This window comes from Saccoglossus kowalevskii, chromosome 17, assembly GCF_978046115.1.
Source record: "Saccoglossus kowalevskii chromosome 17, keSacKowa6.1, whole genome shotgun sequence".
Lineage (NCBI taxonomy): Eukaryota > Metazoa > Hemichordata > Enteropneusta > Harrimaniidae > Saccoglossus > Saccoglossus kowalevskii.
In genome coordinates, this window is record NC_140657.1 from 28867356 (window position 1) to 28892310 (window position 24955).

Sequence of the window (24955 nt, forward strand, 5' to 3'; positions counted from 1 at the left end):
ATATATATACAAACGTGGCCCATTATGTTGGAAACCACTGTTGTACATTCTTGTATATTAAACTGGAAGGCTATTCAACTCAAATTTCAGTTGAAATGTTAACACACGGTATTTTTTTGTTGACGCTATGGAGGTGAAGATGCCGTTTGAATGCATTCAAATTCTAACTTACCAGTATTGCACGCAAGCAGAAAAATAGCGATATTCACGATGATTATCCTAGAAACGAGGACCGGCATTATTTGTTTCAACCATATGGCATACGTGCTTGTTTAAGTTTCACTACGTCCGGTTTTTATTCATTAACCGGCAAATTTAGGTGGACGTTTGAAAGAAAACAGATCCATCGAGACATCTCCAGTTCGAATGCGAATGTACAGGAAACAGAAAATAACGTTGACCTTTCACTCTGAGACTTACTGTGTCGCTAGAGGGCGATATACTTCATATTCAGATTATAAACAAGTCGTTAAAATCATGAAAAAAAAATTGTCTGCCATCAGCCCACCCAGAGATTATAATGGTCTACCTCTAAATTCCTAAATCGCAGTAGTTGATCTCTGTATAAACCCATGGATTTCGGACCACGGTATAAAGTGTCGTGTACAAAAAACGTGACGTGTTCCATTTATTTCCGACGCGTTTTTTCTTTCTCGAAATCTATCAATAGTAGCGTTTGTTTTGTCATGTCTCACAACTGAAAGCCCAAGCTGACTTTGTTTTGGCTGTAATATACGTGTAGGACACTTGTTTCGCTGATTACAGATTTCTGATTTTCTGTAATTAGGGAAACGAGCCATTTACTAATTAAAATATTGTTATTTTCGGCAAATATTTTATGTAGTTACATACACGACTGAAAGGTGAATATACTGGCCAAGTTTTGTCCGACAGTTGTGAATACTGTACGTATAGGACACTTGTTTCGTTGATTACAGATTACTGATTATCTTTAATTAGCGAAATGAGCCATTTACTATTTAAAATATTGTTATTTTCGGCAAATATTTTGTAAATATTGTGCGTATAAAACCCATTTTTCTGATTACAGTTTATTTTTTATTATGTTTGTCAACCCGTTTTTTTTTTTTTCGTTTCGTTTCTTTGATTACAATAAGCCGGTAAATTGCAGTCTTTGAGAAAGGGCCCGGCAATTATGGTATATATTGTCAATTTCCGCCGCGAGCAACGGTGAGTTTTGACGAGACAGACGGAGTTTTGCCGTGACAAGTATGAAATTTTGTTAATGACAAATTATGGAGTTGTGCATAAAATTATTATGAAAATAATGAAAAAAGTGACGAGCGAACCATATGTCTTTGCTTTAATAGCACGGAATAGTCAAATGGCATTCTCATTGTAGAAAATGTCTCTTTCAGCAAAGCAAAAAAAAAGCAAGCACTTACGAAATAAACAACACACTTAAAACACTTACAGTTTAAAATGCACTGGCCATACGTTGTTGCTCACTTCTATCTTTCTACACATTTTTTGCCACGACCCACGTTTATGCACAACTCACTCATTCATTCATTCGCACATTCTGTCGTTTCACTTCAAACTTGTAGTGAACTTCAGATACCGCAAAAATGCATCGGTTTACAACGATGATGGGTTTGCAAAGATGCGAAAGTTTACGACAATAATTGGATCTAATATAAAATATTTATAGTGATTAAAAACAAACATTTATTATATCATTCATTAAAATTTACAGATGACAATTTGGACAACTAACCCAGAATTTTATTTCCCGGGATAATTTGGCACAAAACAGTTACCAATATTTGGTTTACTTTTAAATTCATGTTCCAACGAGAATTAAGCAATTCTATTGTATATATTGTAGAGTTGCATTTTTCGCCACACATTTTGACCTCTAAATTGTCAACAATTATTTTAAAAAATGTAACTAGAGAATTGTTCATGATAATAATTGCATACTGTCAATGTCCTAAAACTAAAATACTATTTGCATCTAATTCCTTGTACACATGGAAAATATGGTTAAAATTGACTTTTTGTGTGTGAAACTGCAACCTTACCATGATATGAGAACAGAGACAGAATGATTTGGAAAGTGAAAACAAGCTCCTACAAATAGTGCATCTTGGCTGAAGTTGTGACGATAATATGATCATTCCAAAAATGTCACTTCGCATTATATTTTTTGAACTTGAATGTATACATACAAGTATCAGTTGACTGAATCGATTAGCTGTTCGATGAAGACAGTACTCGTTAGACATGTGACATACGAGTGATTTGAAGGTGACCTAGTTCTTTAAGATATGTACATTATAATTATCGTGTTATTGCGTAATCACGTGTCAAATGACGTCATAGGCCGAGAAACGCTTCTCTGGGTGCATGAGCAATCATAAGCTGTGACCTCAGACGAAACAAGTGGTTTGCTTTCACATGGAGTTTGACGCCACTCCAACATGTTCCTCAAAAATCTGCCCATACGTTGGTCTATTCAACAGTGTAGAGGCTGTGGGAAAATAAAAGCTACTTCACTTGGCAACTGATAACAGTCTGTCACGCTGTTGTAAATTATGTGTTCAATGACTTCTTTGTTAAAGAGTTGTATATAAAACAAATCAGTAAAAAAAAATAGTGTATGTTTGGCCAAGGGAACAACAGGTATGTTCGCTTTTACCCACACTGTTGTGAAACATGTATTATCAGCTTGCATGCATTTTAGCTAATTTGTGTTTATGGTGCTGCTAGTTGAAGTAACTTAAAGAAATATTTTCTTGCGATTGATAAGAGGGGGTACCGAGAGTTTTAGTATGCGACAATCAGGATTTACCAGCAAATCAATGCCAGTTTGGTTGGTGTTGTTTGATCACCTGTGATGAACTGAGGAAAATCTTCACATCTTTACGTTGTCTTTACATCACACTCTGTAAAATTCGATAATGCAAGCGCGCATGTGCATCGAATTTATAGTACGTACCAGTATTATTGTGTACGAGGCCGATACAACGTGTTTAGTTTACGATACATTATAATCATTATGTATAGGAGAGTTGTAACGTCGATACAATATCAAAATATGTCTCTTTCAGTTCATTCATCGTGGGTGGGGACGACCCGTAGCACTAGACATTGTTTATGCATGTTATCCGTATCTAAAAAAAATGTGAATAATACCTTGCTATTTATTTGTACCATAAATAAAAGTACAATAATTATTGATTACATTTTACGGATAATTGAAAGTGTGTAAATTGAACAAGCAGACATGGCATAATTTAAATGTGTTTTGCAGCTAGTTCAAGATTACCGACGTTTTGTGATCATTTTCTAGTCACCATCTGAAAGTGAAACAGAGTGGTCTCGCGTGGTGACGATTTGTGTAACATGCATGGGTTAATGAATTGTGCCACAAGTTTCATACAGAGATTTATCTATTTTATTTTATTTGTTTGTTTTTCAGTCGACAAGTTACCACCATGATGCGGACAATAAGCTTAGTTTTATTGCTGTGTGTGGGTCATGCACTGTCTGCTAGTATTGAGGTAAGCAATAACCACCTTCCAACAGTTATACAGTAAATGTATATATTTACCAAGCTTTACATTTTCAATATTTACCTGCACGATCAGCCATACATGACAAAATTAAGTTGTCGCATAGCTCTGAGTTATCGATCAATAATACACGCCAACGTAGCAGAAAACTGAAAACGTTTTTTACTTCGAAGCTACAACTCGGATTTTGTTAGGCCTAAAACAGTTATGTTATCACAATAGAGGGCGCTGTTTTACATTTTTGTTTGTTTTGCAGAATACCCGTAGCAGACGAGAGGGTGGCACGAGTGAGTTCCTGTTACTGCGTACTTTTACAGAACTTATATAGTGGAGAATTCGTGTTTTTCTTTTCTTGGTTCTTGATACGCATCCGATGAAGTCCTCTGATACCCACGAACAACAGTGAAAATATGCACAACAAAATACATACTATGACGTCAAAATGACGTAATGAGTGAAGGCAAAGTCGTTTAAATCGGCAATTCTGTTTGTCATCGTAGTTGTTTGGCGCCAAGAATATAGTGAAATCTGGCAAAACATTGATGAACGACTATAGACTCAAAACAAATGTTACCCAATTAGGTTTTTTTCTTCGACTTTTAAATATCTAGTCACATGGAATAACTTCGCAGCTTTAATGCGTCTACCCCCGCTATTCCCCTACATGCCAGTGATTCCTCTTTTAAATGTGGAACACTGAAAATTATCGTCTGCCGTACGTATTCCTGTTGTCATTTTATTTACTCTTTGTGTCGTTCCACAGACATGGTGTGCCAATCGTGTGGAGGGGGACAAGACGACTGCAGCCAAACAATAACATGCGATAAACCAACTGTAAGTTACGATACATTCAATTATTATACAACCCTGGGTCATGTGACCTAGTGTTAAGAACGTACGTTTATTTCTGTCATACCACTCTTCATAGTTCCTTCCTTCAATGAGTCGCAGACCGACAGTTTTCTTCAGAAATGGGCAGTTTCTTATGCCTTAGTAGTGAACCGGAGAGTTCCGTTGTTGGAAGATTACAATATTCACGAGAGCATTGTGGTTTATAGTTCAGTTTCTTTTGGTCGCGCCCTCTGGCGACAAAGCACACACGTGACGTCAATAAGTGATGCCATTCACAGCGTCGATATTATATTATTTGTGGTTGCAAAACTGCTGTGTCTAGTTGATAGCTAGATAAACAAACAGAGTCATCTGTTGAAACGAAATTGCTCCCATTCACTTATTACGTCATTTTGACGTCTCAGACGCATGTTGTCGCCAGAGGGCACTAGTTATTGTGAAGGTGTATTGTAAACACTCTGCAACGGCGTACAACTAATAACGTATCATATAAATATGGCTAACAAACAAAAACAAATCTGGATCTATGTACAGTTAAAATGACTTATAAATTCACGATTACGACAAATATCTATGGCAATTTATATATTTCTAAAATATTTGGACTTAGAGAAGACGAACGAATCTAGTCTTGTAATTTTAACAGAATATGATGATTGTGAATCTTATATACAATAATAGCGATATGCAAATTGTGTTACTAGTTTGCTCTTTAATGAAGCGTGCAACTACGCTTTCGCGTTTGTAACGTTAGAAATATAAAAACAGTATCAGAAAAAAAGCTTAGATTGTAAAATAAACGAAGTCAAACGAAAGATATGCTTTAATTTTAGGATCAATGCTTTGTGAAGTTTGTAAAACAACCCGGAAACGGCGAAATCAAAGTCATCAAGGGATGCAAAGGAGCATGGGTAAGACATAGTAGTTATGAACTTACTATTAGCAGAGTGTACATATGCCGGTGATGTTATGATGTATGGACCACTTAATTATTCGATAAGCGCCTGTCTGACTTGATTACGTTTTGTTTTATCATGTCTTTGTTTCTCAACGGGATTTGCATTGAATACAAATTACAGATGCTACAATTGCATGTATGCTCACATCTGGGTCATCTGCTACCATTACCGTTCGTGAAAACCGAAATAAGTAAAATGGCAGTGTTTTCATGCGTTTATCAAGTTACTCCAGCATAAATTCAGACTATTTATTTACGAAGTTTGTGTTCATGGTTTCCCTTAGCGATAGCCCGAATCCCAGTTTCAGTGAGGGCAACCTCAGTTGTAGGCATGGTATATAGTTGTTCTCAGGACATGTACTACCTCTAGTTATGCATTTGTTGAAGGATGGTGATCGTCGCGCCGTGTCCATGACTCGTTGAAAAAATGTTTCATTTCATATTTCATTGAATCACGGGAAAAGAAATTACTGCCTCTACCAAATGCTTTTTTTTCAGGGATGTACTAATAATGCGGACATCATTGCAAGCCTTAACGATGATAACTGTCACCTAGATATGAGCAGAAATATCGTAGTGAACGACAAATGTATTCTGTGTATGGGTGAAGGCGTCTCGAACAGTGACGCTAATTTGCCCAATTACGAAGTAGGTAAGTGTAAACAAACACACTGTGACGTCACGGTGCAACACTTTGTAGTATGACCAATAACAGACTACTATACACTTCTGACATTTTTCAGATCAAACTTACAAATATTTAACACATGTGCCTGTACGGTGTATGTTAGAAAACTTAAATGATGGTAAAGAAACGTATCAGATTCTTTTTATTTACAAGTTTGATATTTTTAAAGATTCACGAACTGTTATAATTTTGAAATGCTTGTTTGGTATGTTTGCAGCTCAACTGAGCTGAGAAGGTTTGAACTTTAAGTTCCCGAACTATTACAACATAACGTTTCTCGTTGAATTTAGATTGTGAGACAGATGGTTCCGGTGATGATGAACCAGAGATACCAACACCACCAGTCAACTTGTGTTTTGAAACACTTTAAAGATACGAGTAACCAGTTATCTACAGGCGAGTGGAATTTTTAAGTATATTTCATCTATATTTATTATTTACCAATAAATAAAGCACGTACAAAAGCTACGCTTCTGCTGGTTAAAACGGGAGGGTCGTCATCCACCAAGCGATGATAACAAAACACACTAAAAAGGCAAAGGCTTATGGGTAGATCTTCTTTAGTCCATAGCTTCAAGAGGCCGTTGGTGCACCCATGACCAGACGCACCTCCTCCAGCCCAATCTGTCATCAGCAAGATGGTAAAGCTGCACTCCATTCTCTGTCTATTCTTTGATGTCGTCCCCCCCCATTCTCTTCTTGGCCGTCCTCTGTTTCTGCATCCTTCAACCTTCCCTTGCATAATACGTTTTGTTAGACTTTTTTCCTCGATTGGTTTCCAAAAAAATGCAATTTTCTTTTCTTAATTGTTTCAATTAGATGTTCTATTTGTTACCCTTCTTTCAGCTAGTCTTTTAGTTTCATCCGTACCTCTTTGTTCCAATTTGTTTGTCGCCATGTGATACCAAGGAGTCTTCTATAACATTTCATTTCGAATGAATTTATTTTCTTCGTTATTTTTGTTGCCATAGTCCAGCTTTCGCACCCGTAGAGCATCACAGATGTAGATGATTGTTTGTAAACAATGAAACGCTATGGCCATCTGACGCATGTGCAGGTGACGACTCCCTCGCCTTAATGTAAAAATCCCACTCAATGACGTTATGTGTAAAAAAACAACAGAATTTTGCAATAAATTGTACTCCGAGCCAATATAAGGATGTTGACTTCTGGACTCACTGGCCAGGTTTTTTTTTTTTTTTTTTGAAAATGGTCTTTATATTTTAGTGAATGGCATTCATTTTGTGGTTATTAGAACGTTTTTACCTTCGATTTCCATGGTGAAGTCATTACGCCATTACTCAACCTGGTAACATAGGGTGAACAAATTACATATCGTGACTGATACGTCTCTACTTATTATCCTCAAGTATTTAAAAAATATGGATTTCAAAAGGTGATCGTCTATATCGTGTTTATTTATACAAAATACGGCGCTGTACATCATAGCAGAATACTGTTAACCGTTGCCACGGAAATTATTACAAATGAACACGTCCATGAGGTTTATAACCAACTTTCTCAAAAATAATGAGTAAGCTTCTTTTTAAGACATCTGAAAGGATCAGAAAGGATTCGGAAAATTACTTCAAAAACAACCCCAATATAATCTCATCGCCTTACGTACATACGCTTAGTCAAATTGCGTACATGCCGGGGCCTAATGCTTCAACAGCTCTCACTACGGTACACTCTATCCATCGTGATATAGCCACTTACTCGTCAGTTATATCACATTAATTCAGGAACTTCTATTTTGTACATTACTTTTAATTTAGAATTATGTTTATGTTTTCTATCTCTTGTAGATTTCAACTTTAGCAGCTTGGTTGGGGATATAGTTTAAAAGAACTGCCACGGAATTCGTTTCATTTAATGATATAGAATAGTTGCTGTACATTTTCATGAATAAATTAATAAAATCACTTCTGCTTTGTTATTGTATCATTCCCCACAATTGAAATAGTTCTAAAACGGATACTTGTATAATTGGACCTGTTTGTGTGTCCATGGGTTATTTCTCTGTAATGCTTGGACAGATTTTGAGCAAAATTTATACAAATTAAGGCAAGAAATAGCGGGAGTCATGTCTTGGGAAAATGTTCATGTCAATTTATTTTTAGATTCGGTGTCATTTGTCTGATTTTTATCTCAATATACATTGAAACACTAAATGAAAAGTCGTCGTCAGTTTCTTTGACATTTATAGTTTACTAACATGGTGGGTCACTTTTACTAGATACCATTCCTCTTGTGTTGTCCTTTAATGTGAATGCACCTTAATAGAACACAGAGATAATGTTACTAACATGTTGGCCAGGATTTGGGGGCCAAGAAGACATGCACGCTTGTGTGTGTGTGTGTGTGTGTGTGTGTGTGTGTGTGTGTGTGGGGGGGGGTGTTGTGTTACCAACGTTGAGGCGACAGGACCAATATTGTGACGACCCTCACTATTTTCATAATTTTTATTAATATTTGATCGAATTTAAGTCAAGTTTGCAAAGCTCAGGTTTAGAGGGAAGGTTTGTTCAATTTATATTTATATTAATATAATTGTACTATACCTACCCCTTTACTAAACCTAAGCTTTGCAAACATTTCTATGTTCAGTCATGGCATATTCAACTTTTATTAAATTAAACTCCAATTAAAACGCCACCCTATATAGGAACGCGTTTTAATCGAGTTCATATCTCAACTATACTAAAAGTTAATTCAACTATATTAAAAGTTAATCCAATGTGTGTTGTCACAACAATAGTAAGACTTGTATATGTGCGTATGGAAAAACTACACAACCATCTTATATTCCGGTGCCGCTCTTGGGCGAGTCCCATGCAACGTACACAAAAAATACATTGTTTACATGACTGTGGCTAATGATAAGTTCTATAACAATATCCATGTGGACTTGTATTGTCTCCAAAATATTATAGAAATGTATTGATTTGCTTATGTCAATGACCTTTGTTAAAATCTTCCCACCTAAGTTGAAAGCGTGAAAATCCGGATATTTGTTTAACATTCCACAGCTTAGGGAGCTTCATTATACGTTGCGCATCACACAGATCAGAGAAGCAGACGGTAGACTTGGATTCCGTAAAACAATTGGTAAGTTTTCGTACCAATGTTAGTACCTTCCATGGTTTAGCCTTTTCAGCGTGATCACAAAAACTAGGGTGACCACGAATTTCTTTCGCGATCACGGTAAAAGGACTCAAAACAATTATTTCTTTTTGTAAAACAAAAAAGTAGTCCCAACTTTGCCAGTTTACCTGTAGATCTCAATTTGTGAAGTCTGATGTGCCTTTTTTTGTCCCTTGGGGTTACACTTCCTAGGTGACAATCATTAAAGCGCGGTCTTCCTCGCATGTGCAAGATCTATGGGTCTCATATAAACAAACATGGCGACTTTGACTGTTGCGCAGATAAACAAGTACGAACTGAGACGTTTCCAAGCTTTAATTAGGTAATTTTCATGTTATTTGAAGGTATCAAGGAGTCACCGGCGGTAATCAGCGCAAGTTGCACCGAGGTCAAACCTTATACTTGTGATTTCCATTTGAAGAACGCTTTGGATTGTGCGATGACTACCGCGCTTTAACTTTAGTATAATGGTAGTTTGTGAGCAATGAAATCACATCAAAAATACACCATAAATTTGAATTTTGTGACAAAAATAGTCACACATACACGCAACTAGCATCCATGGTAAGCATTGATTGAGGCTGCCAAATTATGTTTGGGATTCCAAAATTTGTAGGGACTTGGAGAAATCCATATCGACTTAAAAAATTGCACATGCACAGAACTCAAATACACTTGGCAAGTTCGTTGAAAATTGAATGTTCACACATCAGCTGAACTAAAATCACACGATGTTAATGTTTTTATAAAGTTTACTTGAAGACGTTCAGACAAAATAAACGTATTTTCTTGTGAGTCTACAGCTAAATGATAGCAATAAAAACGAAAAAAATTAAAAATATTGAATTTACAATAAGGTGGAAGTGTTGTAAGCATGAGAATACTGCCCTCAATAGTTAGTAAATGACAACAGGGCAGATGCTAGAAATAGAAACCAGGTGAACGAAAGGACAGTGAACGATTTGTAAAGGGTGTACACTTTATAGAGGAATAATATGCATATACAAGTAGATGAGCATTTGAATATGTTTAAGCAAATGACCTTTTAAACAAGGAGTAAGTTTGATGCAGTAAATGTGTGCATCCTTATTGGCTGCAGCAGTCGATAAAAAAAAAAAGGGCCATTTTCTTCTATATGGTTATTTTGCAGGGAATTTAATCATGAAAGTTTTCAGTACATCACACTGACAACTTTCATGAGCTAAAAAATAAGCTTTCTACAGAGGCAGACCATCTGTCAGCAAATATTTAAACACAAGGAGCTTCTAGCATCAGCTATCTCATTTACTACTGAAACTAAAAAGTCAGCACTTGGGAATCTACATGTAATACTAAAAAAATTATATAATTTTTTCCGCCAAAGTGGAGATATCACATTCACCTGTACTGTATACTAACAAAAGCTTAGATACTTAGGTGGTCTTGTGCACCTGAGGAAGCTAATAAATCTGCTGAGTAGAGATGGCATGATATCAACACTTTAAAAAAGAAAAAGAAAATTAGTTTGTCTTGAAGTTCAGGAATGAAAATTACAGGAAACTAAACTATTTTTTCAGGTCTAAAAAATACTAATGGAATTGGAGATATTTTCATGTGGCAACTTTCTGGTGAATTTAGTTTTTCTGATGAATTATTTAACTAAAATATTACAACCTTGAACATTCAATACACCATCAACCATTTCCCCAAAAGCGAATTCTTACACGAATTCTGAAATTTCATTTACAACTTTTTAGCACAGCTGTTTACTCCAGTGATGGGAAGAAGCAAGCTCATTTTTTGTTTTGATGAACAAAAAAGGAATTGGCTTTTGGTATGAACCAGTTGAAAGCTGTGCCACATAATTTTTTGACAATTTTGTGTAGCAGATTAAGTCAGTCAGCTGGCAAAATCATGATAAAATAAATGCGATCAACTTACCAATATTTACTATATGGGGACAGCCATCTTGAATATAACTTGAGTTTATTAGTATTTAGTTTCAAGCCATATTTAAGATGGCTGCCCCCATATAGTTTATATCGGTAGCTTAATAATATTGATTTTTCTATCACTTATATGCTAGCTGATAGTGGATCAAAAATTGACAAAATTTGCCTTTAACTTGTTCTTTACAAACTACCAGTAAAAAAAAACAAAAAAAAAACACATCTTTAAAAAAGTGGGAATATAAACTTTAAAAAGACCATGCTAAAAAGTTGTTTTTCTCAGGCAGTCTGTCTGTCTGTCTTATGATTGTCAGCTTTCTTGTGGTGTCTTTCTATCTTAACATGTTGGTAGAGGAATGATTTTTATTGTTAAAAAAATAATGCTTGTAAAAAAACAAAACAAGCAGTTTGAAACATAATGTAGATGCATTTTATATTGAAGATGTTGCCATGGTAACAATAGTGTACCGTTTCCAGTTACTGTGTCTATGTAGTCTTTTCTTGGGGGTACATAAAGTTAAAGGCATGCACACCTAGCATGCCAGATGTGATCTCATTGGATTACAGTCTTATGAACAAGAGAACAACATCCATTGAATTGGAAGATAAATTTCACATATAGGGGGCAAAATGTACAAAAATTTACTCGTATTTTTGAAAAATTTTAAACACACAAGGAAATTCAATTAACAGAATACAAATAAGCTATTTATAGATGCGAAATCATCATGTAATATTGACTTGTATCAAAGTTATTACCTATAAAGAAAAGAATTTACAAATACGAATAGCGCTGAAGAAAAGAACAAAAGTGGTCACTTTAGAATATGATCATTGAAAGCATAAATTACATGCCATAAAAGGTGAAGAATAATTATATATACAGTATCTGGGAGAATTTCGGAATGAGGTTTTAAAAACTTTACAATAATTTTAAAAACATACACACAACATATTTTTTCCTATAAAGTAAATATTTTTTTGAGAGTAATTCCAACAAATTGACTATTAAATACAATCTGGCAATTTTTGTTAAAATTCAGTAATTATATTAAAATATCCCACTGTGGATGTGACAGTATTTATTTATTTAGTTGGCTGGCACCTCTTTACAATACAATACTGATGCATAAATGAGACCCCCTAGATTACTGTAGTTAATAACCACATGCTGCCTTAGATCAAATGACATTGTTACGGTAACTTGAAGGCGCACTATAAAATACGCACACTTTTTTAAATCAAGCTAATCGGACAACTTGATTAAATTTTTTTTTATCAACATTCAGGTTAAAACTAAAACTGGGTCTGCACCATCCTGATAGTTTTATCTTCAGCAACTTTATTGATCATTTTGATTTAAAATATTACCAGAAAGTTAAAGCGGGGAAGTCATCACCTGCGCATGTGTCAGATGACCATAGTGTATCATTATTTACAAACAAGCGTCTACCCATGAGACTGCGATTTTAGCGCATGTTGTTATTGTCGCTTGGGACTCAATTCCCGCATGTGCTTTGAAATACTGCAAATCACTTTATTTTCATTTTTTGAGATTTTGGTGATTATGGGAGAATTTTGTAGCAGTGAACTTTTCATCAGCATCATCACAAGAGTCGTCAAAATATCAAATAACGGAAATTGCGCAATTTACCAATGAAAATCTACCAAGATGTACCTTACACTGTTCAATGGAGATGGGGCTCCAATAAACCTATCATAAGCAGCTGTTCAGTTACACTATTCAACTACATAAACATGATATTACTGTTAGTTATTACATAACTGTACATGTCATCTGTTGGACATTAAAATAACAGAAAGAAAAACCAAGCAGCCAACTGCTGACAATGACACGTGGGAATAGGAATTTAAACATCTATGGTACTTGCAAGTGTGTCAATGTGCGATTTGTGTCGATAAAAATGGATTGCAAGCATGAAGTTTTGATTTAGACAAAATGTGCTCTAAATACCAATATTGACATCTTATTAAACTTTAAAGGGCAGTGGTCTATGTGCTGGGCATGTGCGACATTTTATGTTGATAAACATCAATTTTCCCACAATCTAATGAGTTTTGACCTGGACGCGACTTGAACTAATTACCACTGGTGACTCCTTCGATACCTTCCAAACACCAAAGAAATTTATATCTAATTAAAATTTGGAAATGTCTTTGTTTATACGAGACCCATATCTTGTGCAATGCATGGCATGATGACCACTGCCCTTTAATGCATTAATTATCTCAGCACTTATGGTACTTTGATAAACTTTGGTAAAGGCTCTTATTTAGTAAGCGTAGCAATTTTTGTTTGTATGGAACCCATATCTAGTGTATTTGTGGTGCCAAGACCACCATCCCCTGCTGAAGCCACCACGTATATGAGGGGAAAACGGCGAACTTACCATAAGTTCTTAGATAATATTAACATTGTACAGGTTTACATAGTAACCAGAAGAATGTTGGTCCCATGAGTAGCATCACCGAGTGTTAATATTGCAAAGAAAATATCTCTACACAAGAAACATTTGAAAAAAAATATAATTTTTTTTTTCTTTGTACATTTTATACCGCAAAGATTATTCCCATTAATGTCAAGATTTAGTACAGTTCGTTGCTTAGATAATAAATACACACCTATTCACCACCAGTTCCCTCTTTTCATCACAAATTCACAGAATAGTTCTGTTTATAGTCTGCACTTTCTTTCAGCAGATTGGGACAAAAATAGCCAATTTTTTTGAGACAAAACTGAGAATTGACTCAAACTTTGTCTGTTGGCTCCAAAATAAGGGTTCATTTCCAGAAATATTGAAGAATACAAGAAAAAAGTACTGAAAAATTTGGGCAAGAAATTCTGGTGGTGAACAGGCAACTATATGTTATGCAGATTATTTTAAATGCAAATCGTTTTAAGGTAATTTTACTGCGTGCATAGAATGTGCATTTGGAGATGTGTCAAATATTTTTTTTTACTAAATGAAATTTTGGAATCGGTTAATGCTTGTGTTTCTTAAAATATAGATGCAACATCAGACCAAATGCATGGAGTAAAATACTGCTTGCAAGCTAAGATGAGAAATTTAGCAGTTTTATTTGAGATAGGTACCGTTAATCTCAAAGCCCCTTTTTTCCAGCCATAATTCTGGAGTAGTTTTTGTTATTCATTCTTGTACAATTTTGCAGCAAATGGATAATAATTCATATTATTCAATTTTGATTTGCGCATTTGTTTTGTGAGAGGTAATAAAAACTGACATTGACTTTTCATATTGAATATATCGAATAACGATTCTTGTTTATGAGAGAATAGTATAATTATGATATCTTCAAGGGATCCTTGACTTTTTGCCAATAATGCACTGCTGTCTGTTCAGCGTAAAATTTCTGTAAGTTTTCCTTTAACATCAATAACAGGAATTGCTATCTCCTTGTATCAAATTAATTCAAATATAGATGAAAGTAACAGAACCACTTTTTAGAAGAAAGGTGTATATAAACAGTCACTGTTGGCGCCACATAAACCAGGAATGGAAATTTCATGATATAATTGATGGTGCACTTCCAAGTTTACTTCGATGCAGGAGTTGGTGTTCAATGTTTACCCCTGCAAAAGAGAATAACATAAATGGTTCATTAGTGGTGGTATGTTGTCACACAGGACCCAGGTTTAGCGCACACACACTATGTTAGCAATGGCGACAACAACAACGCAAACATGGACGACAACAACGCAGACATGGACGGCAACAACCACCTGATTCCTAATAGATTATATGTAAATACAATATGTGCACAGTGATGAGCTCAAATAAACACGTCTGTTAACCTTTTCACCACCAGTCCCCTCTTTTCATCACAAAATAGTCCCGTTTATAGTCTGCACTTTCCTTCAGAAGATTGGGACAAAAATAGCCAAATATTTTGAGTAAAAAGTGAAAATTAGGGTTCACTTCCAGCAGGGTCCATAGCACCAAGAGAGAAATGATTTTTAAGACTTTTCCAGACTTTTTCCCAAACTTTCTTGCACCCCCAAGACATTTTGACCCTTAATTCAGGCCAACATCATCACCAAAGTTCATCAAAATTCAATCACTGCCAACACTTTGTTGGAACTGGGGTAGAAAACACTTTATAAAAAAAGACTATGCAGAGAAAACAAGCCTTTCTAAAATGAATTAATAACTACAAAGAAATTCAAAAACTTTTCAAAGTTTTTTTATTTTTCCTGTAATTTAAAGACAACTCAAAGATTTTCCAGACCTCAAAAAATCCAAAGACTTTTAACGCTACTGACCCTGTCCAGTAATATTGAACAATACAAGAAAAAAGTGCAGAAAAGTTTGGGCAAGGAAGTCTAGTAGTGAAAAGGTCAAGACAGTTGATGCCAAATTAAAAATTGCATGTATATGTCATATTTTTATTATGGGTTTAATGCGATTAGAATACTATAATAAAGAAAAATATTTGGGTTACCAACAAATTGTCTAGAAACAATGCTGTGTCTGAATGCTATGTCAAAATTGCCCTTTTTACACTGATTTCTTGGCTGAAATTATTTTTTACAGCTAAAAATTTCTCTGTCACATTTTTAATATGAACCTTAAATATTGTTAAAACATTTCAAAAAATATACATTTAATTCTATACAAGTTTCCAGTGTGATTTTATTTTCACATTATAAACAATTCTCTCAATGTAGCATACAGTGTACTGAGTATAACATCATTTGAATTCATCTTGAACAGCTTCAACAAATACAAAATTCAGATGCACTAATTTCAAGTGAATGGCAGAATTTGATTTAGGAATGATTTGAAATTGTCGCAAATGTGCTTTTCAAAGTAGGCTTCTATGTAACAGTAATTGATTTCAATACTGATAAATTAGGCCATGGTGAAAAAAAGTATTGGTAACTGTCTATACTGTATAAAATGGGAATTAAGATGCAAATAAAAACGTGGTATGCAACTATCAATGTCGTTGATAAAATTCCTGATGTAAATTGGTTAATGAAGTCACCCATCATTAGAATAAATATATATATCAAATACAGTCACAGATCAAAACAAAAATTGACTGTGCATACGACACTCAGTTACGTGCCCGACTTGTATACAAAAGTTGTATTAACACATCACTGGCCGATATCAGCTATCCATGGAGGATTACAGCAGGCTACATGTATGTGTTTCACCACTAGTTCCATCTTTTCATCACAAATTCAAAAAATAGTTAATATGTTTATAGTCTGCACTTTCCTCCAGAAGATTGGGAAAAATATAGCCAAATTTCCTGAGTAAAAACTGAGAATTGACTCAAATTTTTCCTGTTAGCTCCAAATTTAGGGATCATTTAACGAAGAATATAAAAAAAGAAGTGCAGACAAATTTGGGCAAGAAATTCTAGTGGTGAAAAAGTCAATGTTGATAATCTTTTATACCCTTTATATCGCTATTGGTGGAGGATTTCAGTCGGTGATGTGTTGATCACAAACATATACATCATCACATCAACCAGGATGCACATTCATTTCTTTATATGCTCTTGGTAACATGAAATATGTCTCATGAATTGTGTGACTTTATGTGAGTGCAATGACATCTCAATCATATGTCACTCAAGTTGTAAACCCTTATCTGTATCTGCCCTTGATAAACGGCACATTAATATGAATCTTAACAAAACCACCCATACCAGTTATATCACATATTTACTTTGGATCGTTTTGATTTGGCTTCTTCTTTTCTGGTAGCGTTGACCTTTGTTCTTCGAGTCGACCTGATTGTAACCTTTGTATAAGGTTAAAGAAGTCTTCATCTGGTACTGTGGGTGCCTTTGGTGGAGGGGGTGGATTGCTCCTTTGATCTTCAATACGGGAACCCTAGTAATCAGTAATTTAAATAACATTAATTGCATTAATGATACAGTAATTACTACAAAAATTACACATAGGAAAAAAAAAAAAAAATGGGTCTGGTTGGCGCTGGGAAAGTACATTGAATGAACGATTTTCTGATTCTAAGTGTGCGTGAATACAGGCTTGTTCAAAGAAGAAATACGGTATACGAGTCAGGAGCGATAACAGTGATATTAACAACTCTGTGCTGTCGTCTTGCATGCAAATATTTTTAAAAAGAAGCCACTATATTGCATTCTCGTCTGTTTTAATACAATTAAAAGGGTCAGCATTCTGTGACAGGAGTTTGAAATATAGATACAATTTTCAATATTACATGCTTGAAACTTAATAACAATCTTTCCATTATAATGCATTATGCTAATTTGATGAGTTTTGACTGTAACCATCTGTCATCGAAAACAGTAAGTAGAATTAAGTCAATGGTACACTCATACCCTACGAGTGCAATAATATCTCCTGTCATTTCACACATTTTATATATTTTCAGTAATTTATTAGGACCAAATTGCCATAATTACCCATTGGCTGGATATTTTGAACCAAATTGTTGAAAACAAAAATATATGAGAAAGGACTTATACAATTATCTCCACTTAATGCTAAATCTTGTTTCACCCAGAAATGTTATTAGTAATGACTACAACAATTACGGCGATAATCTCTCTCATTTCTGACTGCGGAAACCACGCATCCACTGAATTCTGTGAGGCTATTTGTAAACTATACCTTAGATTTACGCACATATAATCGGATAGCCTTCAAACGCTCACCACATGCGTGATTTTGCTTCTAGTGAGATCGTCGCACATCACGATGCACGCAGATAGATATGGAAGTAGCCTAACCTTATCTTGATAATAACAATGCTATCAAGGATTCTAACGACGCACGCACTCGGGCAGTGTAGAATTTGTTACATGTCAATTAATACAATCCCTGAATCGTGCAGATTTTGACGTAATTTCTCAATAACTCCAAAATATCTCAGTGTGTGTATAACATGCACAGATATAATTACCTGACATCTCATTAGCATTTCAAAGAAATTATCATCGGGCACTTGTGATTCGCTAGTGACTAATTGCTCTAACATATTTGTACGAAGACCTGGCAGTTTTGGTAGACTAGCTCTTTGCTCATTTATCCGACTGCTCTGGAATGATGCTATCTTATCCAAGAATTCTTCTTTTTGTGGTGATATTGCTAAAGATAAAATAGAAAGAGAAAGAAGTTTATAAAAAGTATTGATCAAAGACTCATAAATCAAGGGTTGGGTTGATGCGCGTTGGTGTGATCACTGCAAAATGTCGCGTAATGTATGAAAGACCACGAAAAATGTCTTTTTTTTTACAATTCAATGTTGAATTGAGATATGGCATTGAGATATGGCATTGAGATATGGCATTGAGATATGGGCATTGAGATACGGCATTGAGATACGGCATTGAGATACGGCATTGAGATACGGCATTGAGTTATGACATTATTAAAGTAATTGAGCTGATTTGGACTGGAATAAAATATTTTTTATTGGAACACATCGCAATTGATCAGGAAATATTTTTTTGCTCCAATTTTCTGCGTCGATGCCGTGGGCCGGTGATCGTTATACAATTTAAAATCAGTTTGCATTGTTTACTATAGCTGTTTACAGTGTTCTAATCATTACGATTTACTTATTTTTTGGCTTCCATTCTAGTGATGTAAAATTGAAGCGATGACTGAATGAACGAACCTTGGTTGGCGAAGATGTATCTGGAAGTGTACACATTTGTTGGAAGTGAAAAAAATATTCAATGTAATGACAAAAATTGTAAAATGCTGTGGAATTTCTTTTGCAAATAAAAATATACTAGCAATTTTCTATTAATGGTTTATTCAAGTGGGCAAAATATAATGTACAGAAAGATTGCCCGTAGAGTATCGCTACACTGAAAAGTAAGCAACCGACAGCCTGTATAAAAGGGGGGCTGTGATTGGCTGTTACTTATGCAAGATTTGAACGGGACTTACATAGGCGTCGGATCAGATGTAGGTAGGGCAGAATTAAAAAAAAAATCACAAAATCAAAGTAAAATAATAAAATAAAAGGGCATTAATAACAAAAGTAATAAAAAATAAAATTAAAATAAGTTTATAGCCACAATAATTAAAGCCCGTACACTACATCAGATTTTAATCAGATTGGATCCTACAGTGAATGTAAAATGATCTAGTAAAATCCCGGGGCACATAAAAATATCATGATGCATATACTCTCTGTTCTGCTTTTCCATTATTCTTTCAATGGTAACTTGATGGTGTTCAACTTTACCCAACATTTGACCAGTTAGGTCAATGAAATAGTTACCCAGGTAATAAGAGGTCAATTTACGTGTACAATGTACACGACAGTGCATGGGCCGCTGTCTAATTATGGTATGAAACCTAAATGTATATGCAATATAGGTTTCACACCATAAATTTAAAATGCATATAAGTTTCACACCATTATTAAAAACTGCACATTTGTTCCACAATTATGAAATCCACGTGTGCATTTCCTTTTTGCAAAGAATGGGAAATTTTTAATTATAATGTGACTGAAATGAAATGATGACACACTGAGTATGGTTATAATCACTGCCAGCATTGTACAAGTAATACAATCTTACTGTTTACCAATGGATTTTAAAAACTTGATGGCACTTTTTTTTTATTATAAATGTGTAAAATATCCCGTCTTTCAAGTTTGCAAAAAGTTGTCTATAGAAAGTTTATTTTACATGCCGTGAGTAATAACGATTGTAGTACTGTTTTTTTTTTCATATAGTCACAGAAGTGATCTGTATTGCTATCATTGCATCAAATAATGAATAAGAGCCACCAGCTTCTTAAATGATGTACTGGTAATCACTGTCGTAAATTACTGCAGCTGGAGAGATGGAAATTATTGCGAAACTGACGTCTAATTCCTGAAATATCACATGGTACCAGTACATGTGAATGCAAGGACATTGTATCGAGCTCTCTTAACACACCAGTATCAGAAGTACAGATTAACATGCATACTAGAGGGAAATGAATAGGATACATCAGTCCGCATAGTGCAGCTCGTAATAAAAAAACACATTTTATTTGACTTGTGTTATTTTTAAGATGATCTGTATTGTGCTAGATGAAGATGACTGGGGAGACAATGACAGAAGTGGAGCATCATTACTATGGATCATTTCATTTATCAAATTTAATGTCATAAACACATTGTTCCCTGAGGTTTACAAAAATTTTATTTGTGAATGTTGACTTCTGCATTTGAATGATAGATCACAGCTGTCATTTTTGACCATAGAGGGCATACCGGTACTTCAAAGTTGAAATGCCTATAATCACAGGCTAGCATATGATTTTCTGATGCTAGGGATTAAATGCAAACTTTGTTACAAATAACACTATTAATTCAAGTGTTTAAACTAATTACCCAGAAAACTTATCTATACTTAGTTGAATAGGAATTTGAAGAAGTACAAAATCATTAGATGAATACATTGATTAAAACTATTGTAAGTTATATTTACCAGATTTACCAGATATTAGAAAACTTTAGTGTGACCCCTAACCTTTTCAAGACCAATTCCCTCTTTTCATCACAAATTCACAAAATAGTCCTGTTTATAGTCTGCATAATCTTCATAGTTTATAATCTTCAGAAGATTGAGACAAAATTAGCCAAATTTTTTGAGTAAAAACTGAAAACTTACTTAAATGTTGCTTCATTTCCAGAAATATTGAAGAAAAAAAGTGCAGAAAAATTTGAGAGACAATCATATTTCATATATATTTTATCATATCTCTATTAGTCACATATTAAATAAATAACAGAGGCCATACAAAGACATTTTTAATGACTAAGTATACAATAAATGTATTGTTCAATTTTTATACACTTCTTTTAGAGATTTTCTTCTGATACTGTAAAACACTTTATTTTCGCTTGGAATTAATTTTCGCTATTTTCGCTGACAGGATGATTCAGTGAAAATAAAATCCAGCAAATGTACCTTTTTCCTATATTTCACATTCAACTCGTCAAAAATCAGTGAAAATAAATTCCGTACAAAATACCCAAAAAGTGAAAATTAATTCCAGCTACAATAAACTATTTTACAGTAGATGGTATACGTGTCAGAGTCACATGGGCAAGCCAGGAAGCTAATTATTACTGACTTTACAGACCAACCACATAAAGACTAACCTAATTTGACCTATTTATTTAACATCGTCTCTTTATGCCATTTTTTCCAGCTGTGGCGGCTATCAGACGATGATGTGTTAGGCGCATACACTTCTAATGGCGCAAACACTGTAACTAGACACACAAGACTACAGTAGAAAAGTGCTTGTTAAAGTACTTAAGCTCTATGAACCTCTTAGTATTGCATTTATATTGATGAGATCACCAATGGTTTCCGTAGAGATCACTATGTTTGCATCACTACGGCGATCATCACGTATAGACACTAGATGGTAATCGATGTCTGTAGTAGATGATGATGTGTGACTGTGAATTAGTACTGGGGGACACGAAAGATGAACATCTTTCTCGTCTGGGTTGACATGATATTTTGCATCCGAGAACAAATTCAGTCTGCCCCCCGTTCCATACTCCATACTGTATGGCGAATCGATTTACCGTAAAATCTGCATTAGAAGCCGCATCCCTAATAGAAGTCTCATCCATTTTTTTTTGAACAATTGGTAACCAAAAATTCGCCATTTTTCATATGTGAAGATGCTCTAATAGAAGCCGCATACCCTCTGTTGCATTGTACCATTTCAATAGAAGCCGCGGTTTCTACTACAGATTTTACAGTACTATTTATCATAACTAACAATGTTCCATTTGCAGGACACTCAACATAAAACATTTTATGAAAAATCATGTTATCATACATTATAGTCCAAGGTATTTATCAATTTAACAATACTATTCCATCTAAATAAACTGTATAAGAATGTCTGAATTACAAAATTCACAACACTTGAAGCCATACAATATCTTCTTTGAAGTGGTATATGATATCTTGTATTGATATTGCATAGATATGAATTACTCATGAGACCTTTTGACTGTGACCTTACACTATTGAGTTGAAAATATACCAAATCTATCATTTCTTAAATTTCATCCACTAAACAGTTTTTGTTTTTCAAAATAAAATTATCCCCGGACAATTACCGGTACTCTGTCAGCATTGAGGTTAAAACAACTATTACACTGACTTGGATTAGGTTTACGACAGAAAAAAGTTGGTATTAAAACTTTTCGGTTGTCATGATTATTACATGTGATGACCGGAACAAGAACACAACTGTTTGGGGTTGGGTACTATCACACCTTGTCAAAGCATAGTACTGCCAGTCTATAGTCTTACAGTAGTCGCATTGTGTCCAGTTTGAAATGGGTCTCATGTGAAAATGCATCGTCTGTTGCCACAGAAATTTTAATGTGGACGACTGCGGAAAACCGAAACACCGATGATGCAACATTGGATATTACATGTATATCAAAATTATTGGCCTTCTGGAAAGCCAGCTTATTAAAGATTGAACACCTCTGCCACATTTCTAAGACAAAATATCTCTTTAATTATCTTTTCCATAAACACACTGCAAAAATGTTACGTGTATTTCTTTCGAATTCTTGATATAATTTCTGAATTATGGGCATTATTATTAAAGATACATTACCTAACTATGGTTTAATAATTTTACACATTTACAGGAGAATAAGTATTCCCATATTCTTTTGATTACTGCAAACAGAAAACGACAAAAGTGAAAGATACTCTAGAATTAAAATATTATAAAAACATTAAAAATTAAGATGGCTGCCTCCTCAAAAAATTAAGATGGCTGCCTCCTCAAAAAATTAAGATGGCTGCCTCCTCAAAAAATTAAGATGGCTGCCTCCTCAAAAAATTAAGATGGCTGCCTCCTCAAAAATTTAAGATGGCTGCCTCCTCAAAAAATTAAAATGGCTGCCTCCTCAAAAAATTAAGATGGCTGCCTCCTCAAAAATTTAAGATGGCTATCTCCACAAAAAATTAAGATGGCTGCCTTCTATTAATATACAGTGAAAAGAAGTTAATGACCTAATCTAATCATAAATCCATGAAAGACGAATCTGAAGATTCATCCTTATTTTCTTGCAGTAAAAATGTAAACAATGGATGTCACAGTGATGGCCTACGATGTGCCACTGAATTGTTAAGATAAGTATCGGAAGGAGTACACCCTAATTCATTCAATTATCCCTGGTCTTTACTATAAATACATCATGCAGGGGACCAATAATAACCTTTTTTAGATTTACGAGGCACCATCCACAATTAATAAAAAATTTAGTAGAACATAAAAATAACCAAAAAAAGAAGTGACAAATGCCAAGGAAATAAATAAAATCAAGACTTTGCAGCTGTAGTTTGGAAGAAACTATTACACATGCAGTGCAACTTATCTTCCTGGGATATCCAGGTGTGATGATAACTGGTTCCAGTCGATCACACATTGCACAAGCCACATAAGATCTATATTGATGTAGCAGTGGTAGTCATGACAACAACAGATATTTCACTGAGCTAGGGAGTAGCATACCAGGAATCGTGTACCTGCACATTTAGGTCAATACTAATTGCTTAAAGTGGTAATCATGGTGACATCAGCCTCAGTTACAAATTATACAACAAGATAGATTCCTTTACGTTCAAGTATTACTTGAAAATACTTTTAATAATTACTTTTGTTATTATAAAATTTGCTGACAAAATTAACTGCAAAAGCAAAAGGTTCCAAGAATTAGATAAGAGAACATATGTATCCCCAATATGTATGATGTATGTGTGGAGTTTGAATAGATTCAGTTAAGGAATGTTCGATATGGCTCAGAAAGTGCATTCATTAAATCAAAATGGCCGCCATTTTGCAACTGTAAATCCAATCAGCAAAACAACATGATCTGATGATCTCACATCGTGCGTACATGTGTAGCAGGTTTGAACAAAATCCATCTATCCATACATGACTGAAATTAAGTCTCTGAATGACAGAAATGTTTAAATGTTTAATGGTCAATTCTAGTTGAATTAATGGATTATCAGAAAATGCACACATGGATAGACGTATGCAGAGATCCCTGAACAGGGAATATAAATAAAAAACAAATCATAATTTTATTGAACTGCGCTTATGAAACATACGCTCATGCAAATTATGGCTAAGTGCATCAGTCGGTTCTAGTTGGTGTAATTGCACCATACATGCTATTAGTTGTTATTCCAATATTGTGGTGATAAATATGGTACAATCTGCGATTTTTTTATTCTCCTCGCACCACCCTGTACGAGATGAAGACATTTAACACATATCAGCACATGATGATTCATGCGAAATATAACAAGTAAACAAAACGTACAATGGTCATGTGATGTTCTCCAGTATACAAGACAGTATACAAGGTTGAAAAAAACCTGTCAACAAGCAAGCTGCTCTCTGATTGGTCCAACTGTTAGGTGTTGGGTAGCCAATCAGATACAATCTTGTAACTAGTTTCGCATTGACATACTATGTAACTACATTCACTGCTATCAGATTGTGGTGGAAAAACTGTAACACATCACCCGTTGAAAGTTTCCAGGGACAATCAAAATGTCTCGTATAAATGGCGTCAGTAAGCGATGTACTAATGACCCTGAAAACATGTCAGCAGAGCAGACAATGGTTATCAAACAAGAGATAATGATGTGTGTTGGTATTGATGTATGGATAGAAAATTGACGATAACGAGGTAGAAGGCTCATTAGCATACAGTCACATGTGAAATGGAGGCAGTCAACATTCACAATTAATACTGGAAACGTAGTGGTAATCATTGTT

At 34.7% G+C, this 24955-nt stretch overlaps 2 protein-coding genes across 7 annotated transcripts in view; one reads left to right on the plus strand and one right to left on the minus strand.

Annotated features, from left to right (window-relative positions):
• Positions 1 to 2594: 2594 nt before the first annotated feature.
• LOC102805953 (uncharacterized) lies at positions 2595 to 7962 on the plus strand. The gene is made up of 8 exons (XM_006813161.2): positions 2595 to 2646; positions 3446 to 3527; positions 3796 to 3826; positions 4303 to 4373; positions 5225 to 5302; positions 5848 to 6001; positions 6328 to 6433; positions 7846 to 7962. The coding sequence occupies exons 1-7, from the start codon at positions 2624 to 2626 to the stop codon at positions 6405 to 6407; spliced, it is 519 nt and encodes a 172-aa protein (XP_006813224.2). The 5' UTR covers positions 2595 to 2623; the 3' UTR covers positions 6408 to 6433; positions 7846 to 7962.
• A 3858-nt stretch (positions 7963 to 11820) lies between these two features.
• LOC100367862 (G protein-signaling modulator 2-like) overlaps positions 11821 to 24955 on the minus strand; it is a 142412-nt gene continuing 129277 nt past the window's right edge. For 5 of the 6 annotated variants that reach the window (XM_085492256.1, XM_085492254.1, XM_085492255.1 and 2 more), the window contains 3 exons: positions 18060 to 18244; positions 16836 to 17002; positions 11821 to 14725 (listed from right to left, as the gene is read on the minus strand). In XM_085492256.1, coding sequence (XP_085348382.1) covers positions 14713 to 14725; positions 16836 to 17002; positions 18060 to 18244 — 365 coding nt within the window. In that variant the 3' untranslated portion in view covers positions 11821 to 14712. Of the gene's footprint in view, positions 14726 to 16815; positions 17003 to 18059; positions 18245 to 24955 lie in introns of all 6 variants that reach the window. The other variant, XM_085492253.1, reaches the window with a different exon arrangement.